The 21,311-nt window shown below is 46.1% G+C and overlaps 2 protein-coding genes across 2 annotated transcripts; both read left to right on the plus strand.

Annotated features, from left to right (window-relative positions):
- The first annotated feature begins 388 nt into the window (after positions 1-388).
- Positions 389-4,169, plus strand: LOC123447179. Its single transcript, XM_045123761.1, has 2 exons — positions 389-808; positions 3,872-4,169. Exon 1 carries the CDS (start codon positions 509-511, stop codon positions 794-796), a length of 288 nt encoding a protein of 95 aa, XP_044979696.1. The 5' UTR covers positions 389-508; the 3' UTR covers positions 797-808; positions 3,872-4,169.
- Positions 4,170-7,918: 3,749 nt separating this feature from the next.
- LOC123450174 (F-box/FBD/LRR-repeat protein At5g53840-like) lies at positions 7,919-11,030 on the plus strand. The gene is made up of 3 exons (XM_045127558.1): positions 7,919-8,797; positions 10,067-10,216; positions 10,322-11,030. The coding sequence occupies exons 1-3, from the start codon at positions 7,952-7,954 to the stop codon at positions 10,679-10,681; spliced, it is 1,356 nt and encodes a 451-aa protein (XP_044983493.1). The 5' UTR covers positions 7,919-7,951; the 3' UTR covers positions 10,682-11,030.
- The last annotated feature ends 10,281 nt before the right edge of the window (positions 11,031-21,311 follow it).

The following is a 21,311-nucleotide window of genomic DNA, read 5'->3' on the forward strand; positions in this document are numbered from 1 at the left end:
GTGTTTGCAACAGAGCCTTCAACTATATCTGAAGAGCTTTGTTCCCAACGCTCACTTTAGCACATCATCTTGCACATGCTACATTTTGGACCCTAAATTTTCCCCTAAAAAGGTATTTTGCACCCCTGAACTCGTCCCCAACACTCAGATTAGTACATTTTTGTTCTAGAACACAAAAAAGTCGATTCTTACTTTTTCTTCAGTCAACGTAATTTTTTTCTTCGGCTTTTTAGGGGTACTTTTTCTTCAGTTAATCTAAACAGAACTGAAAATGAGCGGACCAGGCTAACTTCCGATATCACCATCCGGCCTAAAATAGTTGGGCCGGGCCGGGCCGGGCCAGGCAGGTCATCATCTGCTGCAAATCCACGTTGACATCACCCACCCAGCATCCCTAGCCACGAGACGCCGACGGGGACGGAGGAAGAAGACACACACACACGCAGATCGATCCCCCTCGCGCGCGAGAAAGAGAGAAAGAGAGAGAGAGAGAGGAGCCTCGTCCGGCATGGGATTCATCATGGAGTTCGCGGAGAACCTGATCCTGCGGCTGATGGAGGACCCGGAGCAGCGGGACGAGGCGCAGCGGGCGCACGTCTACCGGATGAAGGAGCGGTGCGAGCGCACCAAGGCGGCCTGGGCGCTCCCGCTCCGCCCCTACGGCTTCTGGACCTTCGACCGCTTCAACTCCCAGCTCTCCTGGGACCCCCAGATCAGCCAGGCCGCCGGCCGCCGCGACCCCTACGACGACCTCCTCGCCCGCCACGCCGGCCCCGCCCCGTCCTCCTCGTCCTGAAACCCTAATCCGGTGCGTCACCCCCCCTCCCTCTCCAGCCAGATCTACCCGCCTGCTGTCCCTGTTGCCGTGCCTGCAAATCGTCTCTTCCTAGGGATCTGATTGATAGCGCAGACGGATCCGAATGCGGGGGTCTATGGAGAATCCGATGTTCTTCGGCCGTAGTTAGAATGCTCCAGCTAGGTTTTGTCCAGTTTATGCTGCAGAGTTTGGTATTGTACTATAAGTTATTAGTATTCTCAGATTTTAGGTGAAGGACGGGGCAGTTCATATGTGTCACCGTTCAGTCGATTTGCGAAACTGTGATGAATCGCCTTATCTTTACACCTGCTATTCATCGTGTGTTCGCTGGTAGGAGAAGCCTGCAGTGGAGTTTTGCTTCAAGTTCTGATGAGTTAGGCTTTGTGTTTCTCCAGTCACTGGCATTCTGTTAAACATACCGTTTATGTGTTGCTGCTGTCTGGATCCCCATTCCTGTTTAATGTTTCACGAGTGGTGACAAGGCCGGTACACGCGCTTGAACATTCAAAGTATGCTGCCTTTCAACAGTTTGTACTCAGCGTGTACTTTTCGTTGGGCTGCTTTGATTTGTTGAACTTTCTTTTTTGAAGGTCTGATTTGTTGAATTCATCAGCCTTAATTAGTTTTTGTTGCGCAATTGCCTGACTGGGCCACTGAAGCATGTGGCATTCATACAGAAACTTGAGATGCTCTTACAATCTGGTTGTACTATACATTGTTCTGGAGAACCAAGGATATGGATAATGCTTTCTTCAAACCTGTAGGTTCTAGCTATCTATGTACTCGGTTCATGTATCAGGCTTTATTCTGCAACCTTACGTCATCTGTTAACAAAAGTGGGTGACAGATAAGTATGTTCACTTGAATTGAGCAACTTGCTGCTTGCCAGTTTTCTAGTTCATGGACAATCCATTAGGCTTTGTTAGTATTGACACCATAAGCTCTGAGTGGCAATAATTGCGATCTTAATGCTGTGAGTGGATATTAACTGACCTGCTTTGCAAATTTAGAACTGTTCAAGATTTCAAAATTAAACATCAGGTGCTATTGTGCTGTCTATATCGTGGAAACATATACTCATAAGACATACATAATTTTGCGTATGATACAACTTACGCCTTCCATTCTTAAGTATATGCCGTTTTAGAATGTGTGCAGTCAGAGTTTTGAAAACGCTGACCAATATAGGCGCAAGTATTTGGACTCGTTATTCATTGTGTATTTCAAGTATTTGGGCTGAGATACTAGTAGTACATATATACTTTGTTCCGCTGGTTGGAGAAGCTTTTAGTGGATTTCTGTTTCAGGTTTTGATGAGTTAGGCTTTGCGTTTCCCCAGTCATTGGCATACTGTTAGCATAGTCCTGTTTACCGTTTTGTGAGGGATGAGAAGGCCGGTATGCATGCTTGAATGAACATACAAAGTATACCGCCTTTCGATAGTTTGTACTTTTCGTTAGGCTGTTTTGATTTGTTGAATTCATCGGCCTTAATTAGTTTTCGTTATGCAATTGACTGACTGGGCCACTGAGCATTTCTGCCTCACATGTACTAGGACACGCTTGAGTAATCATGTAAGTGGACTCCAAAAATGTTGGTGACATTATTCTGGAGAGTCAGGGATGTAGATAATGCTTTCTTCAAACGTGTAGGTTCTATCTATCTGTGTACTTGGTTCATCTATCAGACTTTATTCTGTAGCCTTAGGTCCTCTGTTAATAACAAAGCGGGCGACAGATAAGTATGTTCACTTGAATTGAGCAACTTGCTGCTTGTCAGTTTTTTAGTTCATACATTAGGCTTTGTTAGTATTGACACCATAAGCTCTGAGTGGCAATAATTGAGACCTTAATGCTCTTCTAACTACATGGATATTAGCTGACCTGCTTCGCAAATTTAGAACTGTTCAAGATTTCAAAATTGAACATCAGGTAGCTATTATGCTGTCTATATAGTGGAAACATATACTCATAAGACATACTCCCTCTGTAAAGAAATATAAGAGCGTTTAGATCACTAAAGACTCTTCTATTTCTTTACGGAGGGAGTACATAATTTTGCGCATGATACAACTTATTCCCTCTATTCTTAAGAATATGCCGTTTTAGAATGTGCAGTCAGAGTTTTTAGAATGTGCAATCAGAGTTTTGGGTTGACCAATATAGACACAAGTATTTGGACTCGTTATTTTGAAATGTATGGTTAAATTTGTGTATTGAGACTGTCGATGTCTCAAGTCACATTTATTAAGGGATACAGGGGGTAAGAGATAGTACCATTTACCAACTTACTCTCAGGCGGATCCTGGATTTGGGAGTTGAGTTGCTGATAAGCAACATTCACTTTACTATCATTGATATTAGTTCATGTGGTGCCCAATGCTCAAGTGCAGATATGTTCTTATAGTTTGCCATCGTCATTATTTTTTGATGATTACTTGGTCTATGCGTTGAACTTACCATTCTTGATTGATGAAATCAAGTAGGCTACGAAGAAAGTAATTCCATTGACTAGAAGAAGAATGTCTATTGTGAGGGCCTTATGAGTTATTCCCTGTGTAAACAAATGTAAGATGTTTTAGGTTAGTACTTTAGTGATCTAAAACGTCTTATATTTATTTACAGAGGGAGTATTAGGGTTATGTAGTTTTTTCCCCCTGTACCCTCCTTAGCTCAAAAATGGCTCCTACATAATCAAAGAACAGAAGGTTGTGGCACTTGGGAGTACCAGTTGATTGTCAGTTGCTTCTTTTCATGTTCATTCCATGCTCGATTTAACTCATCAAAGATGCAAGTTTTCTCAAGAAACTATCATCACCAGGTCAGCTACTGAACAGCAGTTTCTCTATCATGGAAAGTCATGTTTTAGTGTACATGTATCTGTTAGTGCTGCCTGACAAATAGGATACTACTTAATTCATATGGTATGCAAGTCGGCGTGTGATCAATATGTTTTTGCTTAAAAAACACTTGTCCACTTCTCTTCTTGGAGTTTCATTTCCTTCATGCTTGAGAACTCGGATGGTTTCATGATGTTCAATTTGTTTCCCTGCAGGTATCCTGTGTGAGGAAGTATGGCGCGGCCAGCAAAATAAGGAGAACTCATTTCCTCAAAATGACTGTGATTACATTCCCTTCCGTTTCATCGATTTTATCCTTGAACTGCCCTAGCTGGTTCATGTGCTGAATGTGGTTACTTCGACAAACTTCCTGTTCGGCAAGATACCAGAAGTGTTTTGTATCTGCTGATTTTCTGTCTTGTTCCATGAAGCTTTCAATAATCTCATTGCACACATGTTTGCCTTTTGGTGATTTGAAAATCTTCCGATGATACGAGTTTTTAGGTGATTTAATAATCTCGATGTGTGCATGCTTGAGACCTGTGAGTTCTTAGGCTGTCTTGCTGGGCTGGTTTATCAAACGCTGACAGACTTCTTCACATATACGAGTTCCGTTAGGTTTTACCGGTTCCAGTGTAGTTGATGGACTTCACAACAATAGCAGCAAACTCACAATATCTCACAATTCGGCACACCTTCTGCAACTCTACTCTTCAGTAGATTGGTGTGAATCTGCACATATTGTGGCATAGTCTATGATTTGCCGGTGTTTCTAAAAAAAAAGGTAGCACAATTGTTGTTGGAAAGAGAGCAGATACTAGTAATGCCATGATTGCCATGGTGGTCTATTCATATGCCAGTTATTTGTATAACCAACATACTTCCAAACATTATATTGGATATCTGGTTGTTACATATGCAATTCTGAGGATCAACAGCGATGACTAACAGTGCATCACAAGAATTTGTATCACGTTGGTTAGACCAACAATTATGTGTACAAATATAATCAACTTTCGTGTTGCGCTAGTGCAGAATCTCAATGTGAACTTGTGGGATTGATTTGAATACCTTGATTGTACACATCTATTTTTTCATTATTTTATATTATATAGGAAAAGTATATTTTTCGTGTCCCAACTCTTTCGAAAGTATAAAAATGGCCTGCCTATGTGGAGTGGGTTTTGACTCGAATTATAAGTATGGTCCCGATCACATCTACTACCTTTGTCCCAAAATTCTTGTCTAAGATTTATCTAGATACATAACTAGATACATCCACATTTAGAGAAATCTAAGACAAGAATTTTGGAGCGGAGGGAGTACCATTTTTTTCACTTTGATTCCTACTCTTTATCTCTCTTACTTACCTGTGGACCTCACCTGCAAGGAGCATCTTCACCCCCTAATCCATATCAACTATTTCTTGAAGCATCTACTCTCCGGCAAGTGGTGTTCCCAGCCGGTGCATCAACACAACACACTACTTTGACTTCCACACAACACACTACTTTGACTTCCGCGAGCCAAACATGCCAGTGCCGCGGTGTGCGAGCAACAGTAGGCGCTTGCAGTCATAGCCGCTCCTTCCCGTGTGGGGCACGAGTCAGGATGTAAATGCACAACTCGTTTGACATTGTAGGGATTGCCCACATCAACCACGACTTGTTACATGGAGAGGAGAGGTATAGGCGCCAAGACACGGCCACTTCCCTGCTAATGGGGTCCTTAAATCTGAAGGCCCAAAGTGTAAAGTCCGAGATGATGTTACATAGAGTATCAATGGGTGAGTGCAGCTCATTGCGAAAGACCCGAGCGTTCGTGGAGTCCCATGGCTTACAGAGGATGGCGAGGGTGACTGTGGGCCAAATGTTGATGTCGAGGGCCACATGCATGGCAGTAGCCCAAACGAGGTCGATGGAGTGAGGGAGGTCCAACCCCAAGAGGGACCGAACATGTACCGCATGTGTGCGGAGGAAGGCGAGGTGAGAGGCGTCCTTGAGCATGAGGGCGCACCGAGGGCAAGCGGAATCTGAGGTAATGGTCTTGCAATGCAAGTTAGCCATCGTGCTCAGCTTGTCATGATAGGGAAGCCAGCCGGAGATCTTGACCTTGATAGGTGCGTTAGAGCTCCAGATGTGCTCAACGCTGAAATCAATCTCATGGTCGGAGGAAAGCAACGAGTAAGTGCACCTCGAGGTGAAGGAGGAGGCGTGGGTGAGGAACCTGTCGTCGGGCGCATCGTTGGTGATGACATCCCGCAACAAAGACAAAACAGACGCAAGCTCTACCGAAGCAACATTGGTTAGGCGGTTCCACAAAGTAACGAGTAAACTATTTTACATGACATCCGAAACCAGGACACAGGGTGATGTGGAGTGGGAGAATAGGTGTTGGTAGATGTCTGCGAGTGGTGTGGATAGAAGCCAAGTGTTTAGCCAAAAGAAGGTGGCATTGCCGTTGTTGGTAAGGATGAAAGTGATTTTTTGGAGGGGATGAAGTTGTTGGTTTACGATTGTCCAGAGGAGGAGGGATTGTTACGCTGAAGTGTGAAATCGAGGGAGTAGTGTTGGAAGAACCAGTTTACCCAAGGTAGGTCTGGTTGCTGGAGAAGCTTGAAGGTGAATTTCATGAGGAGGAAATTGTTTTGGAGAAGCAGGTTTTTCTATACCAAGACCGCCAACAACTTTGGGTTTGCAAATGTTTTTCAAAGCAATCAAGCATTTGGCCCCCGATCAAGTTTCCTCATCAACCCAGAAGAAGGATCTACGGATGGTGTCTAGTTTTTTGATAATCTTCTTAGGGAGTCTAAAGACAGACATGAAGTGGGTAGCAAGGGCGTAGAGAGTGGAGGAAACGAGAGTGAGACGAGCTCCGCGTGAGTGACGCTTTGCCGCTCATCCAGAGAGGTAGTTTAGAAAGCGTTGGATGATAGTTCAAAAACGGAGGACAGGAGGCTTGTGTTGGATAGGGGAGCCCAAGGTAAATTTTGGGGAAGGAGGAAAGTGCGCACCCGAAGGTGAGAGCGATGTTCTGGCTGGTGGTAGTATCCATGTTGGGGGGCACGAAGGTAGTTTTGTGGAAGTTGATGGCAAGACCGGTAACAAGGGCGAATTTGGGAAGGATAACTTTGAGTGTGGTCACTACTTGGGTGGAGGCATGGGCTATGATTAGTGCGTTGTCGGCGTATTGAAGCACATATGAAGGACGATCAATGTAAATCGGATGGCAAATTTGGTCGGGAGAGGAAGATTGAAAGATTAAGCATTGAAGTAGGTCAACAACAATAATGAAAAGATAGGGGACATGAGGTCACCCTGGCGGAGACCTTTTTGCAATTAATCCAGAGGATCTTTTCCATTCTACCCTGTATTCTAAATGGATGCATGGTACCACTGGTACGCTGCTATTCAATGGATTACTACGAATCAAACATAGTGAAATTGGTAACTCTCATCTCTAGATTCAACATTTACACTACTCTACAACGTTTCACAGTTTTGCAAAGAAAATACATCATTACATTTTGGATTTGTTTTAGCTCAATTTAAAGGAAAATACATCATCTGCAGTTGTGAACATATATGCTTTCATCTACGTCCTCAGCAACTCTTCCATCATTACCAAGTTACCATGTATGCCTCAACTAGATTTGTGAGTTCAACCCGAATTTGCTTCGGCAAAAAATGGCATGATTCATGCATTTAAAGTACAATATCGACACATGATTCATCAAAAGAAATTTGACTTGATAGTAGAATTGTACTGACCAAAGAAAAACAAGCATTAGAATTCAGCTAGCGATGAGATGCTCCATCCATTCCATATTAGTTGATGTTGAAACGGATGTATCTAATATGAAATGAAGGTAGTATAACACTATAGCATGACATGGCATCATTATTCACATACCTCGAAAGAGTGGTCCTTCATTGTTTTTTACATAGCCTCTTATGCTAAGAAACAGAAAAAGTTCCACGTGATACCGGGGCTTAGCTGATACCGTGATACGGCTCCTGAGCCGTTTGATCTCGGATCTGACGACATCTAGAAAGTTGTTATACCCGCACGCAATCTTGAGACTCTCAGATGGCCTTTTTACAAAATGTTCAAGAGCTTTCCATAGCCATCGGATCTAAGATCCAACGGCTCCCAAGAGACCGTATCACCCGAGAGGGCGTACCAGCGTTTGTTATTTGGCTATAAGAGTAAACGTCCATTGATTGAGAAGATCGTAGCAATTACCACCCCTTCCACCCGTCTCCCACCCCGCACGCAAACCCGCGACGGAGAGAATGGCGAGCGCGGGGAGCAACCACCGCCAGCGGGCGGAGCAGGCGCCGGCGGCGGGCCTGGACGACCTGATGTCGCTCCCGCCGGAGATGCTCAACAACATCCTCGCCCGGCTCCCCTTCGAGGAGCTGGTCCGCACCTCCCGCCTCTCCCGCGCCTGGCGCCGCCGCTGGGAATCCGTGCCCGGCCTCGACATCCGGCTCGACCCGGAGTCCGCCGCCGCGCCCGGCGCCCGCGCCATGTGGCGGTGCTCCGCGCCCGTCGCCGGCTTGACCGCCCGCGTCCGCGCGCGCCACTTCCACCGCGCCGCCCGCTGGCTCCTCGCGCTGGCGCGCAAGCGCGTCGAGAAGCTCGTCCTCAGGTTCGACAACCCCTGGGACTTCGAATCGTCCCCCGTCGTCGGCCCCGCCCTCTTCTCCTGCGCCGCGCTCGCCGACCTCCAGCTCTACGGCTACTGCCACATGCTGCGCGCCCCGCCGGGCTTCCAGGGCTTCCCCAACCTCGTCACCCTCGTCCTCGACAACCTGCTCCTCCCTTTCTCCGGCGCCGCGGCGCAGCTCCAGCGCATCATCTCCTCGGCGCCCGGCCTCACGGAGCTCTCGCTGTACGACGTGATCGCCGGCGGGCCCGGGGCTGACTTCGAAATCTGCGCCATCCGGGCGCCCTGCCTCCGTGTCCTCAAGCTCTTCATCTTCCTCGACAACGGATGCCGGCTCGCGGAGGACCTCCCGTTGCTGGAAGAGGCGTCCATCTCCATCGACGTCCTCTTCGGGACCCCGGCTTTCCTCGACACTTTCCGACGGATCTCCAATGTCAAGAAGCTGTCCTTCCGCACCGACTCAGAGCTGGTACCTACCTCCCTCCCTACGTACATTGCGTCAAATATCCATGGAGCAACGAGTTGAGTTCTGAATTTCAGTCACATGCCCAATTCTAGTTAGCGTAAACTGTAACTGCATTTTTGTCTGGTCGTGATGGCAAATAGAGCTGAAATTCTTGTTCATCTACGGGGTTGGGTGATGTTTGCCTTGAAATGGATGTCAAATGCAGTTTAGAATCTTCATAAACGCTTGATGTTGACGTTCCAGGGAATATCCATCTGACCGAATTAGGCTTGGGCATAAGTTTTGCCATATCGAAGTTTTTCCATCTGACCGAATTGCTGGGCTTCCAATTTGAGATGGCATATGCTAACCCTCCAAGGCTATGTTCGTTGGTGATTAGCATAGTAGATGCATTGATGTGCAACTCTAAATTATGTCCATTCAATTTTAGTTGGACACAAAGCTGAGAGCCCTCCGTAATGCGCAGTTGTTGATGCTTATGTTGCCGTGTTAGTTTTTTTCCACGTTGTGTGTATCTTAGTTGGAAGAAGCACTTGTGTTTCTGAGTCTGGTTCCGAAATCTGGTGTTTGTGAGTTGTGACTTGTGTACTACGCTCATCATGTTGCCAAAATATAATGGAAGAGACAAGCTGCTGTCTTACACTTAAGCATCATCTTAACAAGAGTTCTTTTACGGTACCCGAAATAAATATGAGACGTCCGTTTTGGCAACTTGTTATGAACTTGTCAAAACTAATTGTCTCTTCAGGTTTTGAACTCTTGGGATGTGTCCGGTTTCCCAGTGATCCCTTACTACAATGGTTCAGCCCTAAATTTTTGATTTATTAAGAGGATTGCATTATTATGTGGAGTATCGAGCAGTCATCTGAGATATTAATGCTAAGAGCTTGGTTGTAACTATTTTATTTGTTTACTCCGCCATGATAGTTGTTTGGTGCGTGGATAAGCACTCCTGTGTTCACCCTTTTAGTTTTTCTTTTAACATAGCAGGACTGGGACTTTACCCTTCATTTTAGATAAGTGTTATGATCCTTTTTCTGTAAGCTTGAAGTGTTAAGATCTTATGGACAGGCACCTATGCAAATCAGCTATGCAGTTTTTTACATTATGATTTCATTCATGCAGCAAATAAACATTGGTAACAAAATCACTCTTAGCTTCTCAGCTTCAAGTATTGTATAGACATAATTGATTACTGTCATATACCATCCCTATGTAAAGTTGCATCAGGACCATATGCTAGTCTAATCACTGTGTTGTTATGTTTTCCAGGTTAAAGTAAATCCGCTGAAAAAGATTTCATGGAAGTTTCAGAACTTGAGGGTTGCACACCTGACTGCAAATTTTGGCAGTCTCCCAAGCATCTGGTCGATATTTTCTTTGCTGAGATTTGGCCCTCACGTCGAAGAACTCCATATTCAGGTAATATAAGATGCACCCCTTGAACCTGTATGTCTCAGTTAACAGACAACCGTTGCTGCATTGAGTTGTTTAATTGACACTGCAATTTTGGACTTCCTTATGTAGGCAGACAAACCTTTCGCCGTATTCGAAGGTCTTTTTCCTGCTGCGCTAGGTGCTGTTGACCTTGATGACAACATTGATCAGGATGTTCTTGATGCTAAAATAAGCGATGACTTGTTTGCCAATCTCAAACACATCTCACTGGAAGATATGAACTGCTTACCAAATGACATGTGGTTCATGAAGGTTCTGCTATCCAAGGCAGGATTGCTCCAATCATTTGTCGTCACTTTGGACTATGGAGGAGAAACTGAATCTTATGAGGAAGCATGTGCAGAGTTAGAAGCATTCGAAAGGGCGTCTCCCCAAGCTCAGCTGGAACTAAGGCTTGCAGAAATGCCAGACTACCTGGAGGACTTTTAAGTACTTTCAAAACTCCAATCCTTTCAGCTGTTAACTGCTTAAACCATGGATGAATAAAAGATGTGGCTGTTGACTGTCGTCGTACAAACAGCTTGTGTTCCTTCTTGAGGTGGATTTGCGCCAATTTCCATGTCTGTAGCTGGTTGTTTCTTTTTTCTTTTTGATCTTGGGAAGCGTCTCGCGTAGTTATGTCAGCTCTATGATACGGCAGAATGTTCATAGACAGCATTTATTCACTGATGCCCGATTGACTTGTGCTAATGGCTTGCAACTGAAATTCTGCTTTCTGTTGCGCGGCTGTGTCAACCAATAGTCTAATGTGTTGGCATTTCTGGTGTCTGACAAATTACATGAGATATTGGTTACGATCGTGTCTCTGTAAAAAATAAAAGTTACGTCGCGTCTGAAGTGATGGTTTCAATTCAAAAGGGTGTGCAAATTTGCATTCGTGAATGTGTTTGACAGGCCACTCTAGGAGAAGGGTACGCGAATTCAAAAGGGTGTGCGAATGGTAGATGTTACGATTTTAATATCTCTTCTTGGGCTCAAAACTTTACTCTGCTATCCAGTATCAAGATTGTTATTGCTGGTACTGCACGCATAGCTATAGCAATACTCCAATAGAACATACTACAGTACGTTTTTGATACCACTTTAGGAGAAGGAGCGACCCAAGTATTGCCGTCCTAGGATTGGGAACTCGGCGACGATGGCGCTCAAGGTTGTCACTTGCCACCGTTTTCAAGAGATCCTGTTCTCCACGTCATTCACGACCTCTTTGCTGCTCAGCAAGTTTTCGCGTGTCTGCTAAGACCATCACGAAATTTTGATTCAACGAAACGTCTCAAACGTTCGGGCTGACCATTACCCCTTATATCCAACCTATATATGGTGCAGATACACGGAAGCCCGACACGCTCAAACACGCCCGCCATGTCGGCATGGCCCGTATCGACCCCATGTATATTTGTCCCCATCCTTTCGCCACACTGAACCCTAGCCACCTCACTCCAGTTCCATCCGCCATCCAAGCTCACCTCCGGTGATCTTCGGCCTTCTTCGGCATGGCAGACGACAGATCCGAATCCTTCACCTCCAGATCCGTCGACCATGAGGTTATCCCACACAACCCTGAGGAGGAGACGGCCGTCCAGCTTGCGCTTCACCACTCTTGGGAGGCGGCCGCCCGACGGCAGCACTCGGACTTGCACCGTCGGGAACCCATTGCGTGAGCACAGCCGATGCCTGGATCCGGCATCGCTGCCTCACCGAAGGCGGTGCGGTCCGTCTGGTGCCCGAACACTGTGGCAGACGCGCAACCCCTCCGTTGGCGCGCCAAGGACGCACAATGGGCGTCCTCGGACGCTAACATGGCGCGGTGTGCCCGCCGTGCGAAGCGGAGGCGGGAGGCGGCGGAGGCCCTTGCTGCGGTGGATGTTGGAGAGGCGGAGTTACACTCTTTGGCGCCCCGTGGGTGCGAGCGCCGCAACCGCGTAATGGTGGACATCATCTTCTTCCAGGAAGGATCCATCATCGACGTGATATCCACCGGCACTCTCCGGGTTACGGGCTCCGGCGAGGAAGAGTAGGGCATGGGAGACGACGGGAGATCGACTCCCGTGAGCCGACTAGTATTTCGGGTCCTACTCTACCTCGTCAGCGACTGGACCGGCACTACGAGGGGCGCAGTCGACCGCCAGACATGGGCACGACAGAGCTGGAGAGGTCCGCTTGTATTAGATTTACATTGCATGTAATAATATGGATTTGAGGTTTCTAATTTGAGGTGTCCGGTTGTATAATGCATTATTTGAGGTGTGACCGGTCAGTGTCCGCGGACGTGCCCGGACACGTCCAAGGGCATTGGGGGGGGGGTCGGATTTGCCAAGTTCGGATGTAGATGCTCTAAGATGTCGCTATTGCGAGTGGCACAAGCAGTACCCGGTGAGCCGGGGAGCTGCACGGTGTTAGCTATCAAACCCTCGATCCATGGCGATTGCAGGAATTCAAATTACCAAGGAATGAAATTGGGGCAGGAATTCAAATTACCAAGGAACCAAATTACCAAATTTTGGACATGAGCTTATTCCACAAGTCATGGATATAGTTAGTCCTAGTCTTTATGTCGTCCGCACCCTCTCACCACACACGTTAGGGCATCTTCAATGGCAACCCATGGACGGGGTACTAATCCACAGACACGGATGCGGAAGGACGACATCCAACACTAGCATCTATATGTGCGCTAGTAAATTCAAATTCAAATGTGCCCCAATCCGCTCCACACAACGTGTTGGATCGCATGCCATACCACAATAAAAGAGGAAAATATGGTTAGTTTTTACATGCTCGATTCCAAAAGAACATCAGTCCGACCGTCCGTGCATTTTTGGTATGTCAGACCAGCAATTCCAGCCGTCTGCTCCCCGATCAAGGAGATGTTGTCGCAACCGCATAGGCAACCTCCTCGTCCGCCTCTGCGTCCGCATCCATCGCGTCCTCATAGTCCACCACTGCCAACTCATCTTTCTGTCGCTGCAACATCTGATACCGATAGGTTTGCACGATGACACTTGGGTCGACATCCAAAGAGTCGACAATCAAGGTCAACATCTTGGTGTCCTCCGCATTGGTGGCGATCTTCACCCTATTTTCCTCAAGAACGACCTTCCTCTCTCCGATCATGGTCCTCCTCTCTCCGAGCGTGAGCTTCTTGTCCGTCGCGTCCATCAACAATTTGAATCTCTCCGCCCTCCTCTCCTTCTTGATATCTTAGGGCCTCACGCATGCGTCCTCCTTCTTCGCCAAGATATCCTCGAACCTCTCCGCCAGGTTGGCCACCGCACCTTCGCGCTTTGTTCTCTCCTCCTCCCACTCCCCTCGCAGATTTGTTCTGACCTTCTTCGGCGGTTGTTGGGTTGGGTCAATAGGGTCACCGGTTTCTTCCTCGTTCGCTTGGACGACGGTCTTGGCAATGAAAAGGTTCCACTTTGGTCGTCCATTCAATTTCAACCAACAATGCATGACGGCGAATGACTTCTTCTCCAACTTCTTATACACAACACAAGCATGAGTAGGCTACAAAGTGAAACAATGTCGTGAGCAATAAAACAATAAATGTCCAACAAGTGATCAACAAAACCAAAGCATATTCGACTAGTGATAAAAAAACTAAAGCATACCTGGCTAGTGATCAACTTACTTGCTCGGTGATTTGTGCGCCGCTAGGCCACCGTGCAATGAGATGCTTCAAGTTTCCGCAATAATTGGACATGACCTCTTAGATGTTGTACCATCAATGTTTGAGGGACTTCCATCCACGGTTGAGGATGACCGCGTCGGAGTAGGGCACGAAATGCTTGTGTTCATGGAACCATATGTGAATGTTCCTCCAAAAGGTTGTGTCCTTTTGCTCCGTGCCATGGTACAGACCGAGGCTAGTCGCCAACCATGCCTTGCAAGACAACTCGTCCTTCCACATGTTAAAGATGTCTCCAATTCCCTTCTTCGTATCGCCGGTTGTATCATCCGGACCATCATCATTGCCGTAGCCCTCTGGTACGTCTCCAACGTATCTATAAAAATTGAGTGGTTATTGGGGAACGCGGTACGGGAAACAAAAAAAATTTCCTACGCACACGCAATACCTATCATGGTGATGTCCATCTACGAGAGGGGATTTCCGATCTACGTACCCTTGTAGATCACACAACAGGAAGCGTTAAGAAACGCAGTTGATGTAGTGGAACGTCCTCACGTCCCTCGATCCGCCCCACAAACCTTCCCACGAACCGTCCCGCGATCCGCTCCGATCTAGTGCCGAACGGACGACACCTCCGCGTTCAGCACACGTACAGCGCGACGATGATCTCGGCCTTCTTGATCCAGCAAGAGAGACAGAGAGGTAGATGAGTTCTCCGGCAGCGTGACGACGCTCTGGAGGGTGGTGGTGATCTATCCCAGCAGGGCTCCACCCGAGCTCCGCAGAAATACGATCTAGAGGAAAAACCGTGGAGGTATGTGGTCGGGCTGCCGTGGCAAAGTTGTCTCAAATCAGCCCTAATACCTCAGTATATATAGAAGGGAGGGGGAGGGCCTTGCCTTGAGGCTCAAGAGAGCCCCAAGGGGTCGGCCGAACTAGGGGTGGAGGAGTCCACCTCCAATCCTAGTCCAACTAGGATTGGAAGGTGGAGTCCTTCCCTTCCTTCCCACTTCCCTTTTTTCTTCTTTTCTTTTGATTTCCTTATCTCCTGCGCATAGGGCCTCTTGGGCTGTCGCACAAGCCCACTAAGGGCTGGTGTGGCACCCCTAAGGCCTATCGGCTTCCCCTGGGTGGGCTGGCCCCCCGGTGAACATCCGGAACCCATTCGTCACTCCCCGTACATTCCCGGTAATGTCCGAAAACTTTCCGGTAATCAAATGAGACAAACCTATATATCAATCTTCGTTTCCAGACCATTCCAGAAACCCTCGTGACGTCCGTGATCTCATCCGGGACTCCGAACAACATTCGGTAACCAACCATATAACTCAAATACGCATAAAACATCGCTGAACCTTAAGTGTGCAGACCCCGCGGGTTCGAGAACTATGTAGACATGACCCGAGGGACTCCTCGGTCAATACCCAATAGCGGGACCTGGATGCCCATATTGGATCCTACATATTCTATGAAGATCTTATCGGTTGAACCTCAATGCCAAGGATTCATATAATCCCGTATATCATTCCCTTTGTCCTGCGGTATGTTACTTGCCCGAGATTCGATCGTCAGTATCCGCTTACCTATTTCAATCTCGTTTATCGGCAAGTCTCTTTACTCGTTCCGTAATACAAGATCCCGTGACTTACACTAAGTCACATTGCTTGCAAGGCTTGTGTGTGATGTTGTATTACCGAGTGAGCCCCGAGATACCTCTCCGTCACACGGAGTGACAGATCCCAGTCTTGATCCATACTACAACGGACACCTTCGGAGATACGTGTAGAGCATCTTTATAGTCACCCAGTTACGTTGTGACGTTTGATACACACAAGGCATTCCTCCGGTGCCAGTGAGTTATATGATCTCATGGTCATAGGAATAAATACTTGACACACAGAAAACAGTAGCAACAAAATGACACGATCAACATGCTATGTTCATTAGTTTGGGTCTAGTCCATCACATGATTCACTCAATGATGTGATCCAGTTATCAAGCAACAACACCTTGTACATAGTCAGAAGACCTTGACTATCCTTGATCAACTGGCTAGCCAACTAGAGGCTTGCTAGGGACAGTGTTTTGTCTATGTATCCACACATGTATCTAACTATTCATTCAATACAATTATAGCATGGATACTAAACGATTATCTTGATACAGGAATTATAATAATAACTTATTTACCATTGCCTCTTGGGCACAATTCCAACAGTCTCCCACTTGCACTAGAGTCAATAATCTAGTCCTCACATCATCATGCGAATTACATTGTAATAAATCTAACACCCATACAGTTCTGGTGTTGATCATGCTTTGCCCGTGGAAGAGGTTTAGTCAGCGGGTCTGCCACATTCAGATCCGTGTGCACTTTGCAGATATTCACGTCCTCCTCCTCGACGTAGTCGCGGATGAGGTTGAAGCATCGTTTGATGTGTCTGGTCTTCTTGTGAAACCGTGGTTCCTTTGCTAAGGCAATGGCACCCGTGTTGTCACAAAACATGGTTATTGGATTCAGTGCGCTCGGCACCACCCAAGATCCGTCATGAACTGCTTCATCCAGACACCCTCCTTAGCTGCTTACGAGGCGGCCATGTACTCCGCTTCACATGTAGAATCAGCTACGACGCTTTGCTTGGAACTGCACCAGCTTACCGCACCCCCATTAAGAATAAATACGTATCTGGTCTGCGACTTAGAGTCGTCCGGATCTGTGTCAAAGCTTGCATCGACGTAACCTTTTACGGCGAGCTCTTTGTCACCTCCATATACGAGAAACATCTCCTTAGTCCTTTTCAGGTACTTCAGGATATTCTTGACCGCCGTCCAGTGATCCACTCCTGGATTACTCTGGAACCTGTCTGCCATACTTATGGCCAGGCTAACGTCCGGTCTAGTGCACAACATTGCATACATGATAGAACCTATGGCTGAAGCATAGGGGATGGAACTCATATGCTCTCTATCTTTATCAGTTGCTGGGCACTGAGTCTTACTCAATCTCGTACCTTGTAAAACTGGCAAGAACCCCTTCTTGGACTGTTCCATTTTGAACCTCTTCAAAACTTTATCAAGGTACGTGCTTTGCGAAAGTCCTATCACGCGTTTTGATCTATCCCTATAGATCTTTATGCCTAGAATGTAAGCAGCTTCTCCTAGGTCCTTCATAGAGAAACTTTTATTCAAGTAACCCTTTATGCTCTCCAAAAGCTCCACGCCGTTTACAATCAGTAATATGTCATCCACATATAGTATTAGGAACGCCACAGAGCTCCCACTCACTTTCTTGTAAATACAGGATTCTCCAACCACATGTATAAACCCAAATGCTTTGATCACCTCATCAAAGCGTTTATTCCAACTCCGAGATGCTTGCACCGGTCCATAAATGGATCGCTGGAGCTTGCACACTTTGTTAGCATTTTTAGGATCGACAATACCTTCGGGTTGCATCATATACAACTCTTCCTTAAGGAAACCATTAAGGAACGCCGTTTTGACATCCATCTGCCAGATTTCATAATCGAAAAATGCAGCTATCACTAACATGATTCGGACGGACTTAAGCATCGCTACAGGTGAGAATGTCTCATCGTAGTCAATTCCTTGAACTTGTGAAAAACCCTTTGCCACAAGTCGAGTTTTATAAACGGTCACATTACCGTCAGCGTCCGTCTTCTTCTTAAAGATCCATTTGTTCTGAATAGCCTTGCAGACTTCAGGTAGTACTTCCAAAGTCCACACTTTGTTTTCATACATAGATCCTATATCAGACTTCATGGCCTCCAGCCATTTGTTGGAATCCGGGCCCACCATTGCTTCTTCATAATTCGCAGGCTCATTGTTGTCCAACAACATAATTGATAAGACGGGATTACCGTACCACACTGGAGCAGTAAGCGGTCGCGTCGACCTGCGAGGTCCGATAGGAACTTGATCCGGAGTTTCATGATCATCATCATTAACTTCCTCCTGAACCGGCGTCGCAACGACAGGGGTTTCCCCTTGCCCCGCGCCACCATCCAGAGGGATGAGAGGTTCGACAACCTCATCAAGTTCTATCTTCCTCCCACTCAATTCTCTCGAGAGAAACTCCTTCTCGAGAAAAGCTCCGTTCTTAGCAACAAACACTTTGCCCTCGGATCTGAGATAGAAGGTATACCCAACTGTCTCTTTTGGGTAACCTATGAAGACACACTTTTCCGCTTTGGGTTCCAGCTTTTCAGGCTGAAGCTTTTTGACATAAGCATCACATCCCCAAACTTTAATAAACGACAACTTTGGTCTTTTGCCATACCACAACTGATATGGTGTCGTCTCAACGGATTTCGATGGTGCCCTATTTAAAGTGAATGCAGCTGTTTCTAATGCATAACCCCAAAACGATAAGACAAATCGGTAAGAGATATCATAGATCGCACCATCTCTAATAAAGTACGATTACGACGTTCGGACACACCATTACACTGTGGCGTTCTAGGCGGTGTCAACTGTGAAACAATTCCACATTGTCGTAAGTGAGCACCAAACTCGAAACTCAGATATTCACCCCCACGATCAGACCGTAGGAACTTGATCTTCTTGTTACGATGATTTTCGACTTCACTCTGAAATTGTTAGAACTTTTCAAATGTTTCAGACTTGTGCTTCATCAAGTAGACATAACCATATCTACTCAAATCGTCAGTGAAGGTGAGAAAATAACGATATCCGCCGCGTGCCTCCACACTCATCGGACCACACACATCGGTATGTATGATTTCCAACAAGTCACTTGCACGCTCCATTGTTCCGGAGAACAGAGTCTTAGTCATCTTGCCCATGAGGAATGGTTCGCAAGTGTCAAGTGATTCAAAATCAAGTGACTCCAAAAGCCCATCGGTATGGAGTTTCTTCATGCGCTTTACACCAATATGACCTAAGCGGCAGTGCTATAAAAACATGGCGCTATCATTTTTAACTCTAACTCTTTTGGTCTCAATGTTATGTATATGTGTATTATCACTATCAAGATTCAATATGAACAATCCTCTCACATTGGGTGCATGACCATAAAAGATATTACTCATAGAAATAGAACAACCATTATTCTCTGACTTAAACGAGTAACCATCTCGCAATAAACAAGATCCAGATATAATGTTCATGCTTAACGCAGGCACTAAATAACATTTATTTAAGTTCATAACTAATCCTGATGGTAACAGAAGTGAAACTCTGCCGACGGCGATTGCATCAACCTTGGAACCATTTCCCACGCGCATCGTCACTTCATCCTTCGCCAGCCTTCGCTTATTCCGCAGTTCCTGTTTCGAGTTGCAAATATGAGCAACAGAACCAGTATCGAATACCCAGGCACTACTACGAGAGCTGGTTAAGTACACATCAATAACATGTATATCGAATATACCTGATTTTTCCTTGGCCGCCTTCTTATCAGCCAGATACTTGGGGCAGTTGCGCTTCTAGTGACCCATACCCTTGCAATAATAGCACTCCGTTTCAGGCTTAGGTCCAGCTTTGGGCTTCTTCGTCAGATTGGCAACAGGCTTGCCGCTCTTCTTTGAATTACCCTTCTTTCCTTTGCCGTTTCTCTTGAAACTAGTGGTCTTATTCACCATCAACACTTGATGCTCTTTACGGAGTTCTGACTCTGCGACTTTCAGCATCGCGAATAACTCGCCGGGTGACTTGTTCATCCCTTGCATGTTATAGTTCAACACAAAGCTCTTATAGCTTGGTGGCAGTGATTGAAGAATTCTGTCAGTGATAGCCTCTTGCGGGAGTTCAATCCCCAGCTCAGCTAGACGGTTTGAGTACCCAGACATTTTGAGCACATGTTCACTGACAGACGAGTTCTCCTCCATTTTGCAAGCATATAATTTATCGGAGGTCTCATACGTCTCGATCCGGGCGTTCTTCTGAAAGATAGACTTCAACTCCTGGAACATCTCATATGCTCCATGATGCTCAAAGCAATGTTGAAGTCCCGGCTCTAAGCCATACAAGACTGCACATTGAACTACTGAGTAGTCCTCCTTGCGTGCTAACCAAGCATTCTTAGCATCTTGGTCATCCGCGGCGGGTGGTTCATCTCCTAGCACAACATTAAGGACATAATTCTTCTTCCCAGCTTGCAGGAGCAACTTAAGATTACGAGCCTAGTCTACAAAGTTTCTTCCATCATCTTTCAACTTAGCTTTCTCTAGGAACGTATTAAAATTCAGGGTGACTGTCGCGTGAGCCATTGATCTACAACACAAATATTTTCAAAGTGGACTTGGACTATGTTCAAGATAATTAGAGTTTAACTAATCAAATTACTTGCTAAACTCCCACTCAAAAAGTACATCTCTCTAGTCATTTGAGTGGTTCATGATCCAATTCCACTAGCTCAAGTCCGATCATCACGTGAGTTGAGGATAGTTTCAGTGGTAAGCATCCCTATGCTAATCATATCAACTATATGATTCATGATCGACCTTTCGGTCTCATGTGTTCCGTGGCCATGTCTGCACATGCTAGGTTCGTCAAGCTTAACCCGAGTGTTCCGCGTGTGCAACTGTTTTGCACCCGTTGTATGTGAACATTGAGTCTATCACACCCAATCATCACGTGGTGTCTCGAAAGGATGAATTGTAGCAACGGTGCACAGTCGGGGAGAACACAATTTCATCTTGAAATTTTAGTGAGAGATCACCTAATAATGATACCGTCGTTCTAAGAAAAATAAGGTGCATAAAAGGATTAACATCACATGCAATTCATAAGTGACATGATATGGCCATCATCAAGTGCTCCTTGATGTTCATCACCAAAGCACTGGCATGATCTTCTTGTCACCAGCGCCACACCATGATCTCCATCAACGTGTCGCCATCGGGGTTGTCGTGCTACTCATGCTATTACTACTAAAGCTACGTCCTAGCAATATAGTAACACATCTGCTAGCACAAACATTAGTTTAAAGACAACCCTATGGCTCCTGCCGGTTGCCGTACCATCGACGTGCAAGTCGATATTAACTATTACAACATGATCATCTCATACATCCAATATATCACATCACATCGTCAGCCATATCACATCACAAGCATACCCTGCAAAAACAAGTTAGACGTCCTCTAATTGTTGTTGCATGTTTTACGTGGTGGCCATGGGTATCTAGTAGGATCGCATCTTACTTACGCAAACACCACAACGGGGATGTATGAATTGCTATTTAACCTCTCTCCAGGGACCTCCTCGGTCAAATCCGATTCAACTAAAGTTGGAGAAACCGACACTCGCCAGTCATCTTTGAGCAACGGGGTTGCTCGTAGCGATGAAACAGTCTCTCGTAAGCGTACGAGTAATGTCGGTCCGAGCTGCTTCGATCGAACAATACCGCGGAATCAAGAAAAGACTAAGGAGGGCAGCAAATCG

The sequence above is a fragment of the Hordeum vulgare genome, chromosome 4H (assembly GCF_904849725.1).
Source record: "Hordeum vulgare subsp. vulgare chromosome 4H, MorexV3_pseudomolecules_assembly, whole genome shotgun sequence".
In the NCBI taxonomy this organism is placed as follows: Eukaryota; Viridiplantae; Streptophyta; class Magnoliopsida; order Poales; family Poaceae; genus Hordeum; species Hordeum vulgare.